Source organism: Microcaecilia unicolor, chromosome 5, assembly GCF_901765095.1.
Source record: "Microcaecilia unicolor chromosome 5, aMicUni1.1, whole genome shotgun sequence".
Lineage (NCBI taxonomy): Eukaryota > Metazoa > Chordata > Amphibia > Gymnophiona > Siphonopidae > Microcaecilia > Microcaecilia unicolor.
The window spans coordinates 112,180,124-112,200,053 of NC_044035.1; the positions used below are offsets into that span (position 1 = coordinate 112,180,124).

The 19,930-nt window shown below is 41.7% G+C and overlaps 1 protein-coding gene across 1 annotated transcript in view; it reads left to right on the plus strand.

The window, feature by feature from the left end:
* ADAM8 (ADAM metallopeptidase domain 8) overlaps window positions 1-19,930 on the plus strand; it is a 158,086-nt gene that overhangs the window by 104,906 nt on the left and 33,250 nt on the right. The window contains exons 13-17 of the mRNA XM_030204865.1: window positions 8,115-8,204; window positions 10,127-10,322; window positions 11,746-11,848; window positions 17,161-17,344; window positions 19,501-19,578. Coding sequence (XP_030060725.1) covers window positions 8,115-8,204; window positions 10,127-10,322; window positions 11,746-11,848; window positions 17,161-17,344; window positions 19,501-19,578 — 651 coding nt within the window. The remainder of the gene's footprint in view (window positions 1-8,114; window positions 8,205-10,126; window positions 10,323-11,745; window positions 11,849-17,160; window positions 17,345-19,500; window positions 19,579-19,930) is intronic.

A 19,930-nucleotide genomic window follows, 5' to 3' on the forward strand; every position in this document is an offset into this window, starting at 1 on the left:
CAAATCATGTAAATTAGCCCATTAGCTCATGCAAACATATTTCCAATCTGGCATTTTTATGCCCCAGGGAGGTGTAGTTAAGATTTTTTGTGATAAAAGTCCACAATTTCATATGGACTTTATTGCAAGAAAACTGCCAGGAATCTCGGTTCCTTATTTAAATGAGCCAACACCACAAGCAAATCTTCCTGTAGTGCCAAGTCTTATCTGCAACTTCCATCATAGTTTAATACATCAGCCCCCTTGTGAGGGTTGTAGAATTCTTTCCCACTGCCCCATCGGTTCTTTTTTATCTTTTTTTTTAAAGGGCAAAGATAGCCTAGTATATACAAAGATTTCTTTGAATATAAACAAACAGTTGCGTAGCTGATGACAGTAATATTCCATTATGTGCATAAATATTCATACAGTAATTGGAATCAAATATGTTGTGATCAGTCCTAAAACAGCATGAATGTTTGAGGGAATATAGAACTCGGTGGTATAGCTTTATTACTGTTTTCAAGATTAAACAATAATTTTACAGCCTTACCAGTAGGAAGTTATCAGGCATTCATCTACAAAAAAAATGCGTCTTTTCTAATAGTGCAGGCCAGACATTGAAACAGCTAAAAAAGAAAATATTAGAGGATGCCCAGAATGGAAATGTGTTTACATCTAACCAGAAGATGTTTGCCAACCACAGCTGCCGCCTCATGAAGGATGACTGTACATATAACATCTCTCTTCATTTTTGCTTCAGAATTAAGGACTCTCACTGACAACTCTTCAAAAGCAGGTCTATTTAGTTAGAATCAGTGATGTTTCTGCAAGGTCTATATATCTTGAGAAAATTACATATACTGTAATTATTATTATTTAAATGTAGAAATGGGTAATTCTCTACATGTATTTTCTTATTTGAACTGACAAGGAACAATTCGCTATTTTAAATGCAATACACTGTGCCATTTGTAATACACAAAAGGCCATACAGTAGTAAATATGGAACAGAATATGAGAAAGACAAACTTAACTATGCATATTCCCCCTAATTCTATAAAAGTCGCTAAAATTGCACATGCAAATTTGGGGGTGTGCCCAATTTGCACGTGCAATTTAATTGAATATGAGCTAATCAGCACCAATAATTGGCTTTTTAACAAGCGATTGTTTGCACTAACTAGATTTGATTGGGATATGTGTGCCTAAAGTTTATGCGCGAGTTCAGAAAAGGGGTGTGGAAATGGGAGGGTCATGGGCGGAATAGGGGCGGAACGGGGACCTAACATTTATGCCTGTTTTTATAGAATGAGGTGGGAATACACGCCTAATGTAGACATGTACATTTGCACCACGTTAGGTGCGATTGCCAGGTGTAAACAACTGTTCTATAAACTGCACCTAACTGTTAGCGAGGCTTATAGAATACTGATTTTTTTTTTCAGTGCCATATATAAAATTCACCCCATTGGGGAGAATTCTGTATAGGTCAACCAAAGTTAGGCATCAGGATGATCCGCACTTAGCTAGTATTCTATAAAGGTTGTTTCTCACAGAACGGCCTTTGCAGAATAACAACTTAGCGCGCATTTTCGCACCTAATTTTGGGTGCAAGCATTTACACTTGCCAAAGGCTAGTGTAAATGCTCACACCCAGGGCCGCCGAGAGACTGGGCTGGGCTGGGCCCGGGGCAAGGCACATGTAAATGGGCTCTTATGTAATTAGGTGTTGTGTAAATATATGTGTGGGGTGCAAGCCAGCACATACTTGTATAGTAGGCATATCAGGGGAAGAGTTTGGACGGAATATGGACAGAGTCACGATTTACACACGCATTTTATAAAAAGATGCATGGTTGCTCATATTGCATTCGTGTAGTTGCACCTGCTGTTGAGTAGGCGTAATGCCTGCACCGCACCTTTAATCTAGGCATGATTTCTGCAGGACTTGTGCTAAACAAGCACCTTCCTACCCTATTACCTTAGGCACACTGTTCCAAAATCGCCCCAAAAGTGTCTTTTAGATATTTTTCCATAGACTTTATTTTATACATTGCAGTAGCTCATACACTATTATTTATTTAGATTTTGCTCACACCTTTTTCAGTAGTAGCTCAAGGTGAGTTACATTCAGGTACACTGGATATTTCTTTGTCCCAGGAGGGCTCAGGATCTAAGTTTGTACTGGAGACAATGGAGGGTTAAGTGACTTGCTGAAGATCACAAGGAGAGCAGCAGTGGGATTTGAACCAGCCACGTCTGGATTTTAAGACCAGTGCTCTAACCACTAGGCCACTCCTCCACTTCTGCTTTAGCAATTCCAAATCTTGTCTATTTTTTTGAACTAATTTGGTTATTAAGATTTTGAGTCCTGGCCATGAAGGAAATTGGCAGCTTTCACAAAACCATAGCAACAAAACCCACCGATATTCAAAACGATTTAACTGTCCAGTTAAATAGCATTTAAGTGCCTAACCACAGATATTTAGCGGGAGATAACTGATTATCTCCCGCTGAATATCTCAGTTGAGCAGGTAGTTGCTAATCAACTATGTCACGTGACTTAGCCGGATAGCCACTTAAATAGCAGGTCTATCTTGACTGCTAAAAAGTTAACTGGTTAGCGCTGATTATGGCATAGTCGGTTAACTTTTTAGCAGCCAAAATAAACCTGGATATTCAATGTTGGTCGCCAGAAATGGCCCAGCATTGAATATTTGGGATCAGCACCGATCATGGCACTTAAGCGGGTTGCCTTCCACGGGCTGAATATGGGCCCCAATGTGTTTATTTACTCTGTGTTATTACATCCTTCCCATCTGGGATTTTCTTTAGTTTATTCAGTGAGCTTGTTTGACATTCTACAAAAAAAAATCCTTTAGCGAGAAAGAAATAATCTTCAGCATAATGTGCACATTTATTTTTTCTTAAGCTGTATAAGAATCAGGCGTACTGAGACCCCCATGCTATGAGAATAAGAATCACTCTAGACCTGAAATAAATACTTCCATAGAAACATGTTCAAAAACTGCCCTGCACAAGTCTGTACTCGCCTACTGGCGGCCCGTGCCCACTTCGCCAAAGTGAATGAAAGTAACGATGGGCTGGGAGCAGTTTTTGCACCAATCCATATTTGCACTCTGTAAAACCACATGGCTCACACAGCCCTTGCTGTGATGCTGTCCCGCATATTCTGTGAAAAATTTCTAAAGTGCACTTGTGGTTCTGCCTATGACAGCAGTGAACCAGCTTTGACCGTGCTTTTCATTTCATTCTGTGATTACCAGGAGGGTTTCTGCAGTGAAATCATGCTGATTATTATGTGTGTTTCTTTTCATTTCTTTTTTTTTTTTTAAACAGCAGTTTCTTCCTGTTCCTTTGTACTGCTAGCTCATTTTACTGCAGTGATATTGCATTACATTACATCAGACTCTTGTATCCCACACAAGACTCATGAGTTCAGTGTGATAGACAAATTAAGAAAATAAGGCATTACCAGGATGATGACAATGTTTCACCAAGATGTGTTCAAGTCATTGATTCATGACAAATGTTTGAAATAGGAAAGTTTCCCGGGAAATAATTAATAATTTGTTATTTGTCTCAGAAACATAGGTAAAGAATTCCACCATCTCGCTGACTGATAGGAAATCAGGGATATGAATATAGTTTTCTACACTAACCCCTGACTTCTGTATATGGTGCTAAAAATTGTGCATGCAAATTTGGGCACGTGCCCAATTTACTTACACAGTTTAACTGAGCAATGAGCCAATTAGGGTCAATAATTTGGCACTAGCCATCAATTCTTGGCATTAATTGGCAACAATTTGGATTTGCGTGAGCATCTTACTATGTGCTATTCTATAACGCTGTGAACACTAATCTTGTAACACATAACTGAAAAGGGAGCATGGCCATAAGAGGGGCATGGGCGGGTCAGTGGCGTTCACTAATGATATGCCTAATTTACGTGCAAGGATATACACCAGGGGCCCTGTTTACTAAGGTGCACTAGCGTTATTAGCGCACACTAAAAATTATTGTGTGCTAACACTAGAGACACCCATATATTCCTAGTGGTTAGTGCAGTGGACTTTGATCCTGAGGAACTGAGTTCGATCCCACTGCAGCTCCTTGTGACTCTGGGCAAGTCACTTAACCCTCCATTGCCCCTGGTACAAAATAAGTACCTGAATATATGTAAACCGCTTTGAATGTAGTTGCAAAAACCTCAGAAAGGCGGTATATCAAGTCCCATTTCCCCTCTCCCTTTCTTTGTGCACTTGGGAAACAATGATCTAGAGAATTCTATAAAAGGAGCCTAAAGTTAGGTGCTAATTCCACACCCAAATTTCAGCGCAGAAATGCGTTCTAATGGATGCTAGGTGCTGAAATGGCAGATCAGTGCAGAAATACACATATGTGCCCAGTTATAGGATAGCACCTAAGTGTATCTGCATGCAACTGCAAAGGGGCCATTCCCATGGGAGGGCTATGGGAGGGTCAGGAGCATTCCAGAACATTGCACGCAGTATTATAGTATACCGCAGATGCACACCCAACTTGTGCACCAGGACTTACACCTGGTTTCAGTTGGTGTAAGTCCTCATGCCCAGCACTATTCGCTCCATGATGCGACTGCACCTGGAATATTGTGTTCAATTCTGGTCACCACATCTCAAAAAAGATATAGTGGAATTAGAAAGAGTGCAGAGAAGGGCGACGAAAATGATAAAGGGGATGGGACGGCTTCCCTATGAGGAAAGGCTAAAGTGGCTAGGGCTCTTCAGCTTGGAGAAAAGGCGGCTGAGGGGAGATATGATAGAGGTCTATAAAATAACGAGTGGAGTGGAATGGGTAGACATGAAGCGTCTGTTTACTCTTTCAAAAAATACTAGGACTAGGGGGCATGCGATGAAGCTACAATGTAGTAAATTTAAAACGAATTGGAGAAAACTTCTCTTCACTCGCCATCCTTGTAGAAGCGTAATGCAAACGGGTGGCTCCATTTGTATTGAATATTTTGAGAACAAAGAAATTGTGTTAGTGGCCTGAGCTCCGCCTGTCGTCACAGAGTAGAGAGGGCCAAATCTTGAAAAACCTTGATGTGATAAGTGTCCCGTTTGAAATCCAGAGACGCTCGCGAGGCATGCATTCTTTTTTATTTTATTTTAAAGTCAACAAAACATGCAATCAAATCGCGTGGTTGGTTGTTTCTGGGCGCTCCCAGAGATCAGTGAGTGTGATCTATATGAATCTCGGCAGGGTCTTTGTCTATTTGTATCTCCTTTAAAAGTGCACTTGCCATTTGCTGCACCACCAACTCGGAATCTTATGTTATGGCGCCAGCTCCGATTTTCCAGATCTTCTATTTTATACCAAAGCTGTTGGAATACCTGTCTATCCTCTGCAGCCTGCAAGTTCAAAGTTTGCAGCATGTCCATCTGCTCCTCCAACCGTTCCTCAGTCTCTGCCACATATTGCTCAAGCGCACTAATTTCCCCGTGGAGATCAGTTCCCAGTGAATTAAGTTCAGTGTGAACTACCTTCAGATCATTTTTTTATCTCTCTCATCCATGCTCTGATCTCTTGTAGGGGTTCTCTCACCTTTTCCGGCGGTTCCTCTGACGTGAAGAGCGGCAGGGAACACTGCGAGGCATGTTGCAGCTGTTGTAAGTCTGGTGCTTGGTCCTCCGGGGTTCTTTTGTTAGCTTGCGTGGCCGTCACGACTGGGCCCGAGTATGCAAACCCAGCAAGAGATTGCATCGCTGCTTGTGAGGCCATAAGAGATCGGTACCGGGATCTGTTCTGGGACTGATGATACCGAAAGAGTCTGAGTATTGCTGAAATAGCCACAACAGTGCCAAACTTTTGCTTAGGGTTGACCGGAGCTCTGCGCTTAAGCTGCCACTTCTCCCAGTGACGTCACTTCCTCCGAAAATTTCTCTTCACTCAACGTGTAATTAAACTCTGGAATTTGTTGCCAGAGAATGTGGTAAAAGCAGTTAGCTTAGCGGGGTTTAAAAAAGGTTTGGACGGCTTCCTAAAGGAAAAGTCCATAGACCATTATTAAAATGGACTCGGGGATAATCAAGATAAAATGTTTTGTACTTTCTTGGGATCTTGCCGGGTATTTATGACCTGGATTGGCCACTGTTGGAAACAGGATGCTGGGCTTGGTGGACCTTTGGTCTGTCCCAGTTTGGCAATGCTTATGTACTTATGTACTTATCCCAGAGCACCCCTGATAGAATAGCGCTGGGTGCTATTTACAAAAGCAAGGGATTTAGTCCATCTGTTTTGGCAATGGCTGTAATGTACTTGCACCCTCAATGGGGTCGGGGGCAGGGTATTAACCTCCGTATGGTAGAGGCTTGGCACTTCAGTCATCAGGCCTGTTGGGGGGCCCGTCCTCAGCTCATAGTCCAACCTTTGCACTCAGATCTTAGCCTCAAGCTTGTATTCTGGACTTCATACTAATCAATATTGCATAGGCGAAAGATGAGATATACACTAATGGCAAGAAAAACAAAAGAAGAACAAATCTTCAACAAAAAGCAGCAAACACAAGCCAAGAAGAGAGTGAAAGCCACAAATGCCACAAGTTCAAAGAACATAGATTCCAAGGACATTCAGTTGTAATGTTCGAATATTGCTCATGATGTGATATTTACATCTGGAGTGCCTTAAAGATACGCATATGGTAGTTTTTTGTCCATGGAGCAGTGTGTATATATCTCATTATAGATTCATTAAATCTATACAGGACCCCTGACGAAGGCTATTGTGCTGAAACACGGCCCATGTTGGGTTTTTCCTGTATTTTTTGTTGATTGATAAACAGTTTGGAACATTACAAATGAATGCTCTTAGAATCTGTGTTCTTTGAACTTGTTGCTTTGGTGGCTTCCACTCTCTTCTTGGCATATATACTAATGGCAAAATTCTTTCTCATACTATTTACTCCTAAGTTTCTTCTGCTTTGCAACAAACTTTATTAACTGCTTAAGCTCTTGTGAATTCACATAAGGCTGCAAGAAAGAAATGAGGAAACTTCCTTATGATTCTAGAAAACAATACTGTAACATAGCTTTGGAAACCACAAATAGTAATTTTATAAAGCGATTTCCATGAGTAGAGCCTATTCTGCATGCAGGAAAGGACTTTTATGAAACTAGGTGACCACATACACACATAAAGGTATGCACCTGCTTGTAAGTGATTTGTGAGTAGGTGTTCCCAGGGAGCAGAAATGACATAGCAAGGCAGTATGCATTTTATAAATTAGGCCTGTACATGCATAGAGCAGGTGTAAACTTGTTGGTCTGTATTTGCCTACTACTGAGGCAGGTTCAGGTTGCCTATTTTACGAAGGAACATAGGCACCTATGTTGCCTTTATAAATTAAGCTTAATTGAAACAGACCATCCCTCGCAATGTGAAAGTATGTTATATTGGACTTGGATGATGATCTGCAACTGGAACGAGATAAGCATGTATTTGTCATCCATAAATCTGCTTTGATGGCAAAATGTTGCATTTTGCTTCATTGGATACAGTCATACCCTCCATCATTGAAACTGTGGAGGAACAAGATGCATAGTCTCCTCTGTATGGAGAGAATGTCTATTGTGGCCAGAGGACCCAAAAAGATTATTTCTTTTATTCAACTTTGGTCCCCCTTTTTGGACGCCTTGACCCCTGTGTTGATAAGTGGATTGTTGAATGCTTTGCAAGGTGAATCCCCTGTTATTTTTATCATAATCCTGATATTCTGTGTCACTCTGAGATGTTCTTATGGCTATATGTATCACTTGCTGTGTAGTGGGGGGGAGCAAGTAATGGGGAGGTTGGTAAGGAATAGGGGGTTAGGGTTTTTTTCAGCAACAATTGGATTTCCTTGATGTTGCTTCTCTGTTTTGTGTTGTGTTGCTTCAAACATTTTATAACAATAATTTTTCTATAAAGTAAGCTTAAAATAGGTGCCTTATGGCACTTCTCATATAGGCATCCCAAAATGAATTTTTATCTGGAAATGCATTTTTTCGTATTCCAAGTTGTAAATTTAGGATATCTTCATCCTGCAGAAACATCTGTTGACTCACTCGAATACTTTGCTTCTTTTCCAGGTCTGTACAAACCCCTGCTGTAATGCTACAACCTGCAAGCTGAAAGAAGGTGCGGAGTGTGCTCAAGGAGAATGCTGCCACAGGTGTAAGGTAGTGTGTCTTGTGCTAAATGTGTAAAATATCATCTGCAGTCTGAATCACTCCAAATGCCAATCAAATAAATGGGTCTTCATCTCTCAGGTGACTTGGCAGTAAGTTCCATTCTAAGGGGCCATATAAAAGAAATGCAGTACATCAGCTCATCAACTGTATCCAGTTGATGAGCTGATGGAGGAAGAAGGGTCAGCTGGGTAGAATTTTGTGAAATGAGTAGGGCGAGATTATAGAGTAAAGAAGGAGCAGGTCAGATAAATACTGTAACTAGCTGACAGGATGAACAGCATGTATAGCATCACTGACCAGTTGTGATAGGCAGAATATACTGTCACTTAGGCCTCCTTTACAGTGGAAAGATTGTACCATTAAGCATGATAAAGTAATGTTGAAGGGTCATTGGTTACCAGTGGGAAAACAAAGTGAGAAACACAAACAAATATGACTCCCTTACAACAATTAGCTGTAAATTTGAGGGACTGAGATCATTATCCACAATTCCTGGTTTCAGAGTGAGGTTCACTACTGTCATGGAATGTGCAAAACCAACCTGTTTGGAGACACTGCCCTGAGAAAATGGATCATACATGTTTTAAGTCAGAAAGCCATAATTTTTCTCTCTGTGCTATCAGATAAACCTTGCAAGCAGAGAATTGTTCTTGCACCTCTGTGCACCTTAAGATAAAGCTGACAGGCTAATTTATTAACCTGGATTAAAAAAAAAAACACCTCATAGTGCATAGTACATACAGGGCTTCTATTCTTACGTATTTAAAATTGCAAATGTTGGTGTCTATTTTCCAGTTAATTAGAGTACAAAATATGCGTGTTTATCAGTGATTTTGCATAACAGGTCCTATTGCTGGGTATCTTTTCCACGGAAATCAAATATATACATTTATGTCACTTGGGAGTGGTCAGCACAGAAAAGACAACAAAACCTGATTGGAGGATACCAGACAAGCCAAGAGGGGGAGGGGAGAGAGTATTAGTGGAAGAGGTGTTTTTCCGTTGTTTACTCCATAAACACCTACGCTCCAGTTTACTAAGCATCACTAGCGGCTGTCTATGCGCTAGTGCCAACACAGCCTTTTCACTTTGATTAAATAAATGAACGGGCATATGACCTTGAGACTTCATTAAAGTGAGAGTGACTGGGGATTGCTCCTGCTCCTCGCTAGATAAAAGGCCCTTATATGGCAGCTTGTCATGGGTGCCATTTTGTACCCTTGGACTTCAATGGAGCAGAAGCAGTGTGGATTATTCCTGGCCCCCACTAAACTTCAGGGAACCCTGCTAAGACCTAGGACTAGGATCTGGGGGTGGAGGCAGGGGATTGGAAGGGGGTTATTGACATCATCAGATGGGTGTCAAAAGAGGGAGTGACTGAGGTTGGAGTGAGGGGAATAAGGGGATGGCTGCTATTAGGAGCAGAGATTATAAAACACTGTTTTGCCGCAAATTTGGGGGAAAGCTGCATATTTTTTCCCCAGGTAGAACATTTTAACATTGTTGCTCCTGCTGGTTGTGGAGAGACATCAACATGCACTTGGACCCATCCATATATATATTTTACAAAGGTTATGCGTGTGGCAGAGCCTAAAATACAATGTGAATTTTCTAAATCCCAACCTGGGCCTCTTAATTCCCCTTTCCATGCCTTATCTACAATGGGCCTTATTAGATTTTTACTGAGGGTAAAATCCATTTTTGGTCCAAGAAAAAAATATCTAAAATCTTTTAGGTAAGAGAGAAGGAATATTTTGCATTGATCTCATTAGGCTAGCAGTCTTTAGCTAGAAATTCGCATTTACCACATACTGTCCCTTCTCTCACCTTCCAATAAAGTGACAATAATGGTGTAGGATGAAACCAGAGCACAATGCTGGCACATTATTGACTGCACAGTCTTTATTCAGATCCGAGCCGTTGGCGAGTTGTGCAGGAGCCAGAAGGATGAATGCGATCTCCCTGAGTACTGCACTGGCAAAGCAGCTCAGTGCCCTGAGGATGTCTTCCAGGAAAATGGAGTGCCATGCAAATATGGAAAGGGATACTGTTACAATGGAGAGTGTCCATCGCATAGCCAACACTGTGTAACCCTGTGGGGTTCAGGTACTGAATGATCCTATTTATTCATATCAAAGCTATTTAAACTCATAGACTACTCTGTCAAGCCCCCCCCCCCCCCCCCCCCGGATTCTAAATATGACACTGAAAGATCAGCACCTAAATTTAGGCACAGATCCAAGATGCATCTGTATCTGAATTAGTTCATGAGCTATTAACAATCAATAATAGCACTTAATTGGCACTAATGTGGTTTTGCGCATGCATCTTCCTATGCGCTATTCTATATCACCCTGCGTCTAAATCCTCTAGCATGTAACTGAAAAGGAGGCATTACCAGGGTGGGGGCATGGTTGTTCCAAAAAGTTGTGTGTGGTTTTATATAGCACCATTTGCACGCTGAAATGCAGTGAGTTCCATGCCAGCTTTACACCAGGTTTCAGCTGGCGTAAATTCCGGTGCTCAGCTTACGGTGCAGGAATCAGCTCTAAGCGCTATTCTATAAAACATACTCATCTTGCAGCGTCCTTTTAGTGTCGATTTTTTTTGTGGCGTTAATCTTTGAGTACCATTTACTGAATGTAGTCTAAACTATGTAAGTGTATTTGCATTTGTGCCTATTAATTTGGTATACTGTCATTTGTAAAACACAAGAGGAAAAAAGGGAGAAAGTTATATTTCAGTTTCAGAATTTATCAGACAGACACAGTCAGAAGGGGCAGTGGCATATACCAAGGGTGGGGTGGTGGGGGCAGTCCTCCCCAGGTTCAGGCAGCAAGAGGGTACATGGAGCAGTCACGCAGCTGTTGGCTCCATTGGCTCCCCTGCCCCCTCTGATGTCGCTTCCTGTTCTGGGGCAGGGGATTGATAGAGCCAACAGCCACATGACTGCTCCATGCACCCCCTTGCTAGGAGGAAGGGTGATGCAGTTTGGGGGGATTGGGGTGATGTGCTTCGGGGTGGGGGGGTGGGAGTGATGTGCTTTGTGGGTGGGGAGTGGCGGTGATGTGGCTTAGGGGGTGGGGGTGTGGTGCACCTTAGAGGGGTGTGATGCGTCTCAGGGGGGTGCAGCAGTGACATGCCCGGGTGGCAAGCAAGCTAGGTATGCCATTGAGAAGGGGAGCCCTCTATTCAGTTCAACCCTTTCGTATTATATCAAATCCACAGAAAGAAAGGTACACATTTTTCTATGGGAGATATATAACTAGAATCAAAATCTTCCACAAAAAGGACCAGGTGATTTACACAGATGGAATAAGGCCTGTTTAAAATAAAAAGGAGTAAGTTTAAAGAGGGGATTTTCCACAATGAATGATTAACCTGCCAGAAACAAATATTGGCCCCTACTCAAATGCTCTCAATGACACCACCTGCATGAAGAAAGCTGCCAAGTTGATGTCTCAGCATGATGTGTAATGATGTTGTCCTTTACATACACTGGTACTCATTACTTTGCATCACTCTTTAGGCGCACAGGTAGCTCCAGACGTCTGCTTCCAACAGAATATGCAGGGAACAGAGAGCTTGCATTGTAAGAAGACAGAATATGGTTACCGAGCCTGCGGCAGAAAGTAAGTTTCCAGGCATGAGGCTCAAAAATAACCATTTTGCTCTATAATGTCTTAGTTTAGGTGTTCTTCTTTCACTAGTTCAGATCTTCTTTTTGATCTCTTAAAATTGTTCTGCTGTCTGGGTATTCCTCTATGCATTTCTCTCTAGAAATTTATGAAATTCTCTTTTAGAGAACTATTTTTGTTTTTTTGATCCATAAATCCTGCTTAAACAAAGTAAAACACAAATTACCATATATACTTGAAAATAAATCCATCTGAATATAAACTGAGGTAACCTCCCCCACCCCCACCCCCCCATAAAGAGGGAAAAAAGTTTGACTCAAATATAAACTGAGACTAGAAATTTGGGTGATCATGGTGAGCCAATCTACAAAGACTAGACATCCTTGCCATAAGTTTTAATCAGAGGTATAGCCAGACCTCGATTTTTGGGGGGGAGGAGCTGAGTCCAAAGTGAGGGGGGGGGGGCATTTTTCCCTGCCTCGCCACAGCTCTCTGCAATCGTACATAGCTGCCCTCACTGCCTGTCCAGCTTTCCCACCCCAGTGCTCATGCTTGATTTTAGTGAAATTGAGCATGCACAAAGCAGACAAGAGAGATTGGGCATCATTCCTGCCCATATAATCCCACTGGATCATCAGGTATTTAAAAGTAGACCAGAGGTGGGGTGGGCATGGGGGGACTTCATTGGCCCTTGGCTACTTGCGGGGTGGGATAGAGGGGGATCAGGGTCACTGGGGCAAGAAGGGGCAGCCACAACCCAAAATATAACTGGCAGCAGCCGATATTCAGACCAGTGCCTGGTGCTGTCCTAACTTTAGGTGTTCACCTAATTGGTTAGCAGTCTGAATATGGTTGCTAACCAGTTGGATCCCAGCTCCTCCCATACTTCGCCCATGTACCACCCGGGCCATAGGAGCCAGCTCTATAACCGGACATTGCAGAAGGCAGTTAAATGCCACTGAATATTACCATTTAGGTGGTCAGAAGTAGTTTAACCATACAGGAGCCTCTCCTGCCTGCTGAAATTGTTTGGAATATCGGGCAGAGGTATGTATAAATACTCTGCTTCCAATTTATTTTTCTGCCTCCACAGTAGTGCCCTAAATGACCAGATGACCACTGGAGGAAATCAGTGAATACCTTTCCTACTCCCTCAGTGGTTACTGATCCCCTCCCACCTCCCAAAAATGTAAATAAAAATAGTACTTACCAAACTCTATGACAGCCTCAGATTTTATAGCCAGATCTATTAGAGCAGCATGCAGGTCCCTGGAGTAGTATAGTAGTCAGTACAGTGCAATGTAGACAGGTGGACCCAGGCCCATACCTTCCCCTACCTATTACACTTGTGGTGGAAACTGTGAACCCTTCAGAATGCACCAGAAACTCACTGGACCCACATATTGATAGATGCCAGGCCTTTTTGCCATCCAATTTCGGCTAAGCTTCTTAGGAATGGATCCTCAGAAGCTTAGCCGAAATTGGATGGTGGAGCAGGTGGGGGAAGAGGGGTTGGTGGTTGGGAGGCGAGGATAGTGGAGGGCAGACTTATACGGTCTGTGCCAGAGCCAGTGATGGGAGGCGGGACTGGTGGTTGGGAGGCGGGACTGGTGGTTGGGAGGCGGGAAATACTGCTGGGCAGACTTGTACGGTCTGTGCCCTGAAAAATGCAGGTACAAATCAAGGTAAGGTATACACATATGAGTTTATCTTGTTGGGCAGACTGGATGGACCATGCAGGTCTTTTTCTGCCGTCATCTACTATGTTACTATGTTACTATATAGGTGCCCCCTTCACCTAGAAGGGCTATTGTTGTGGTGTATAGTTAGGGGTAGTGGGTTTTGGGTGGGTTGTGGAGGACTCGGCAGACAAGATAAGGGAGCAATGGTGAGATGTATGCCTAGGAGCATTTATATGAAGTCCCCAACAGTGCCCTCCCAGAGTGCCCCATTGCTCTCCTGGGATATCTGGGGGGGGGGGGGGCAATCTACTAAAAATACTGACCTGTCCTACATCCCAATGGCTTGATTTTCTATGGTTTTCACTTGTACTTTTTTTTTTTTCAAAAAATACATGAAAATATAAGTGCACTGAGCACAAAAACTTGTTACAGATCATATTTAAAAAAAAAAAAAAAAGATAGACATTTTGCTGTTTCAAAAATGATCATGTTTTCTATTCAGATTTGGAACATTTCGCTCAAAATGTCCAAAGTCAGACTTGGACATCATATCGAAAATGCCCCTCCACATGGAACAGGGGGGAGAATGTTGAGTACTGCGCCTTATACTTAATACAGCAGATAATATAGCACAGTTAATCCTACTTGAATATGTGTAAATAATGCACAGAAAATATCTTTCTTTGCATTAATTAAATAGCAAACTGTTGGAGAACATCCCAAAAGCTAATTCAGAGGTATTTGCAGTTCTGATAAATTATTTGCTAAATCTTATCACACTCCAGTAAATAGGAGCCTATGACTTTCAATTATACATCAATTGTATTATTCTTGACACAAGTTAAATTACTTTTACAAAAAATATACTATATGAACCATAAATTTGACATTCAGGTCTGACTGAGCTGAACTGTTGAGTAGAATGGGAATATATTAATATCAAAACTGTCTTAACTCTAAACAATCTGATATGAACCACTGAATGCCCAAATTTAAGAACATGAGTGCTTTAATTAACCTTGCTTCTGCTTAAAACCAGTCAGGTTTTCAAGATACCCTAATGTAGAGATTCTCAAACCTAGTCCTGGAGGCATCCTAGCCAGACAGGTTTTCAGGATACCCACAATGAATATTTATAAGAGAGATTTGCATACACTGCCTTCACTGCATGCAAATCTATTTCATGAATATTCATTGTGAATATACTGAAATCCTGACTGGCTGAGGTGCCTCCAGGACCAGGTTTGGGAACCACTGCTCTAATGAATATGCAAGAGAGAGATTTGCATATAGTGGAGTCAATGGGCATGCAAAACTAATTCCTACATATTCATTAGGCATATCCTGAAAACCTGACTGGTCTAATGCCATCAAAGACTGGAGTCTGAGACTTCTAAATATTGTTCTGGAAACACCATGGGTCATATGTTAAAAGGCTGGAATGAGCCAATTTGCAGCCTGTTAGAAGTGATGTTTTAAAGCAGGGTTTCCCAAGCTGGTCTTGGTGTTCTCCTAGCCAGTCTGGTTTTCAGGATATTCATAATGAACATACATGAGATATTCATGAAAATCAGACTGGCTAGAGTTACTCCAGGACTGGCTAGGGCTACTTCAGGACTTGAGAAACACTGCATTAAAGGGAAAGAGGACTTGATATACTGCCTTTCTGAGGTTTGCTTGTTTTTTTGCAACTACATTCAAAGCGGTTTACATATATTCAGGCACTTATTTTGTACCAGGGGCAATGGAGGGTTAAGTGACTTGCGCAGAGTCACAAGGAGTTGCAGTGGGAATAAAACTCAGTTCCCCAGGATTAAAGTCCACTGCACTAACCACTAGACTACTCCTCCACTAAAGGAATAGCTCAGTCTACAAACTCCTTTATCCATCTATAATGGGGGGGGGGGGGGGGGGGGGGTAATTTTATAAAGTCATTCTCATATGTGTGTGGCCACATACTCTCATAAATGGCCTCTTATAAAATTCCAACTGGTAACATATATGTTTTGACATGATGGTGTGTACTTGAAGCAGAGTTTGGGCAGAGCCTGGGCATAGCAACCATCTACATGTGCAGATAGTAAAACATCCTAATCTAAGCATGCACTTAAAAAGGTGCAGACATTTACACACAGAAACATAAAAAATGTCAGCAAATAAAGATTGTGCGACTGATGCACAAAGGCACCCATTAAATATTGGGGGGGGGGGGGGTTGGGAGGGGTCTACTTTGACCACCAGGGATTTTTTGGTTCTTGGGAGTACCGGGGGGTGCGGGGGTCCACTGGACCACCAAGGATTTTTGTTTGGTTCTGGGGGGGGGGGGGTCAGGGGGGTTCTTTGGTCTTAGGGGGGTCAGGATTGGGGCTCCTTTCTGGGTGTGTGTCCGTGTACTGACACCTACCATGGGGAGCAGTCTGCTTGCACTATACAGTGCAAGCAGATTTCTCCCCATAATGATAGCCCCAGACCTGTCATTAATTTCTGCATGTTAAAGGTAGGCACACAGTGCATTTGAAATGGCTGTGCATTGCTCGGAATGCTCATTTAAATATTAATGAGCTCACTGTAATACATTTGCATAGGGTTCTTGGTGGCTGTTAGAGCCATGGAAAACCCCTTTGTGCATTACTCACTAAATAACATTTGCTTTAGATTGGCTACAACCAGTCTAAAGCAAATGTTGCCAGCAGGATAAGCTTTGTGCATTGGCCCCTATATCACCTATCCAGTCTGTCCTTTCATACCAGCTACTCATCTCTACTGTTCTTTTTGCTCCCTTAAAGATCCTTTCTACTTCTCCCATGCTTTCTTGAATTCAGATACAGTCCTCATTCCCGCCACCTCCACAGGGAGACCATTCACTCTTTCTCTAAAGAAAGTAGTTCCTTAGAAAGTATTTGCTCCAGGGCAGGTGTAAATGTCTGTGCCTGCCGAAACTGGAATTCGGTTGGCCTCTGGAAAACATGCATACATTAAGGCACAATTATTTACAGAAGCCCTATAGCTGGTGTAAATGTTCATGCCTAGATGTTAGCACATATGTGAATCAATGCGTTTAAGCACTTACCTGTGCAGTGTACCCACACGCTGACCAAACTCCACTCATATGCATACTGTCCAGTAAAGTATGTGCCATCAAAGCAACGGGAGGGGGGGCATTCTATATATGGCGCTGAGATTCTATGCTGGAAAAAATCATTGCAGAGCACTATCCTATTAATGGTGCTCCAAGCTGAGCGCTGTTAATAAAATAGTGCTTATAGCCCGTTTCCACACCAAAAGAGAGGTGCTGGTATATACACCAGCTGAAACCTGGTGTAAATGCAACTCTGGGCATTTTGCTGCAGAAATGGGGCTATTCTATAATCCTGTGCACAACTTTTAGGAATGCCCCCGCCTCTCCCCTGGTCTTGTCTCCTTTAGATTTGCGCATGAGGGGATTTAGGTGCACAGGGTTATAGAACAGAGTGTAAGGAGATGCATGTGCGAATTTCAATTATTGCCGATTAACTGAAATAATTGATTTTTAGTATCAATTGCAATTAATTGGCTCATAAGCTCGTTAATTTGCATACAGATCTTTGATGCATTTATATTTTTTTACTTTCATCTTCCTCACAGGGATGTCAAGTGTGGAAAATTGCATTGTGTAAATGGAAACGATTTGCCCATTACGCGTAGGTCATCTTTTATAACACTAAACAGAGGGCAACAGTGTAAAGTAGCAGAACTGGCCAGTGATGTAACTGAAATCTTACCAGACCCAGGGATGGTGCCAACGGGTACCAAATGTGGTGAGAATATGGTAAGACACTCTTTCTTTACATCTTGATTGCAGTGCAACACTAGGCCTTCACGATTCATGAAGAGGTTGAACGTATTTGAAAAACTGTGAAATGTGTTGATATTCAGATGATGTTTCCAATTAACTTTAGGAGTTAACTGAATCTTTTTTTCCATATGTAGGGTATAGGTGACTCACTTGTATAGGGAGACTGAAGTCTCCACTCATGGAGATCTACGCCATGCAGAGATTTCAAGGGGGTGCAGTTTGGGCATGGCTTGAGCAGGACTACAAACTACACATGTATTTCCCATTTTACAAAGAGAGTACACGTATATGTGGAAATATATTTACACCAACTAAAAGGCATGCATAAGTTTTAACAAAATGCTTGTTTTGGTCAGGCCTTTTCACAAGAGATTGAGGGAGTAGTTCTTCTTAATCCCCCCATTGTTTATTACTGCTTCCAAAATGAAACAAAGTTAAAAGTGCAGCCTTATTACTTAATTGCTTTTGGCTCCTAGCTACTACTCAATCGCCTCCCCACTTGTTCCTTCTCACCCAGTACTTCCCTCGCCCTTAATTGTCTTCTCTGTCTGTATTTTTCGATTGTAAGCTCAATGGAGCAGGGACTGTCTCTCTATGTCAAGTGTTCAGCGCTGCGTGCGTCTGGTAGCGCTATACAAATGTTAATAATAATAATAATAATAATTGGCAGCACTTATATATGTAGGTTTGTAAAAGGGGGCTGCTACATGTGAATGTGATGCCACATGGAATTTGTGAATTTGGCACTTTTACTTGGAAGGGCCATTTTCAATACGTATATTTTGGCTGCTCTTACTGCACATGTCAGCAAATACATGTGCACTTCCGCAGGCAATTTAGAAAGGTTGTGCAACAGCAGATCCTTTGATAAAAAAATACCACCAGAATTAAGCAAGTCCCAACCTGGACAATCTCTGCATTGTATGTAATTTGGGGCTGCTGTTATTATAGAATGTATCAACTTAATCTTGCTCAAGAGAAGCTTATTGTATTTATATGTGGTGATTATTATTTAAGTACAGAAGCTCAGAGGCCGATGCTCAAAGCCTAGCATCAGCATTAAAAGCAGTTACCACCAGACTACCACGCACGTTAACGTGTGCAGGATGTTGCGTAGGTATTAACATGCACACTAAAGATGGCCGCAAATTGAAATGGTATTTAAATGAATATAATGTGTTCAGTTCCCAATGCTCAGATGCAAATGCTGGCCCTAACACTGAAGACTTAACGCCAACTCAGGGGTGGCGTTGAAGGTTTTCAGGAGATTTCTTGTTAGTTTGGTAAATTATACTGTGGGGTTTGTACTCCTATTGAAAAGGAAGCCCGTGCAAGTTTTAAGTGCTGTAGTGAGAAACAAATATGTGTGTGAGTTTGAGCAAAACTGAAGGTGAAAGCACACCGCTTAAATATGCCTTTCAAAATTTTAGGTACAAACAGTTTTTGAAAAGTTCACATTTACAGACACAGACGAACAGCACCGATGTGTACCTGAGCTTCCTTTTTTTTTTGTTTGGACATGCACACAAGAGCTGCGCTTATCGCTAAACCTTTCTGCAAATGTGCCAGACATGTTCTTCCCTCTGCTTTCAGTTTACTAGTGTGAATTAGGCATGCGTATCATTCGCATAGAACTTCTGAGCATTGCTTCACTATGTTTCTGTGTTTGTCCTGCGTTATGGGCTTCTGTGTTATTCGCTTTAGCACCTGGTTTTCACCATCTATCTCTTAGAAGGTTGAGAAGTTAGTGAATTAGTCAATATTAAGAGTTTTCTGAATGGAGTTACAAATTTCAGCCCCAGCTGAAGAACTCACTTAAGTCATTGAGGAAAAGAGTATTTCCTAGTGCACTACTATTGGCTCATATATTCTACTGTCTTTTATAGGATTTTGCTGAGACACCACTAAAAAAGTGAATAAAAAAAAACTATATAGACCCCAGTGAAAGTCTTTTGATAAATTGTGTAACTACTTACAGTGACAGTATACACCCTTTTTACAAGGACAACAGAAAATGTTTCAGCACCGTGGACCTGATTCTCTAAGCATTTTCCCACAGACATGTGAATGGGGGGAAAGTCTTAGTAAATCAAGCCCGTAATTGTTAAAAATGTTGTTCTGTCTTTTAGGTCTGCTATGATGCTCTGTGTCAGAGCCTCACCATTTACGGTGAAAAAAATTGTTCAGCAAAATGTAACAACCACGGGGTATGTATAATTTATTTGATTATTTGTGACCCACTGAGCGAAAAGGTACCAAAAGTAGGATTACAAATAACAGAGATAAAAGGTGTAAAAGTCTGGAGGGGCAACTTTCATTTTTGAAAGTTTTGTGTACAATAGAGTCAGTAGAATGGGACTATGAAAATCTTTTCACAACTTTGATGTTAACAGCCTAAAACCTTCAGGTACCTAAATTGGGGTATGTGATCTCTGGAGTTAATTAGTTTTTTTATCGATAAATGTTTCTCTCTTTTTTTTTTTTTTAAGATGTAATTAGTCCATAACTGAGGCTGAAATTTTGCAGTTGATATCCCTCCAGGTTGTGGTATAAATCAGT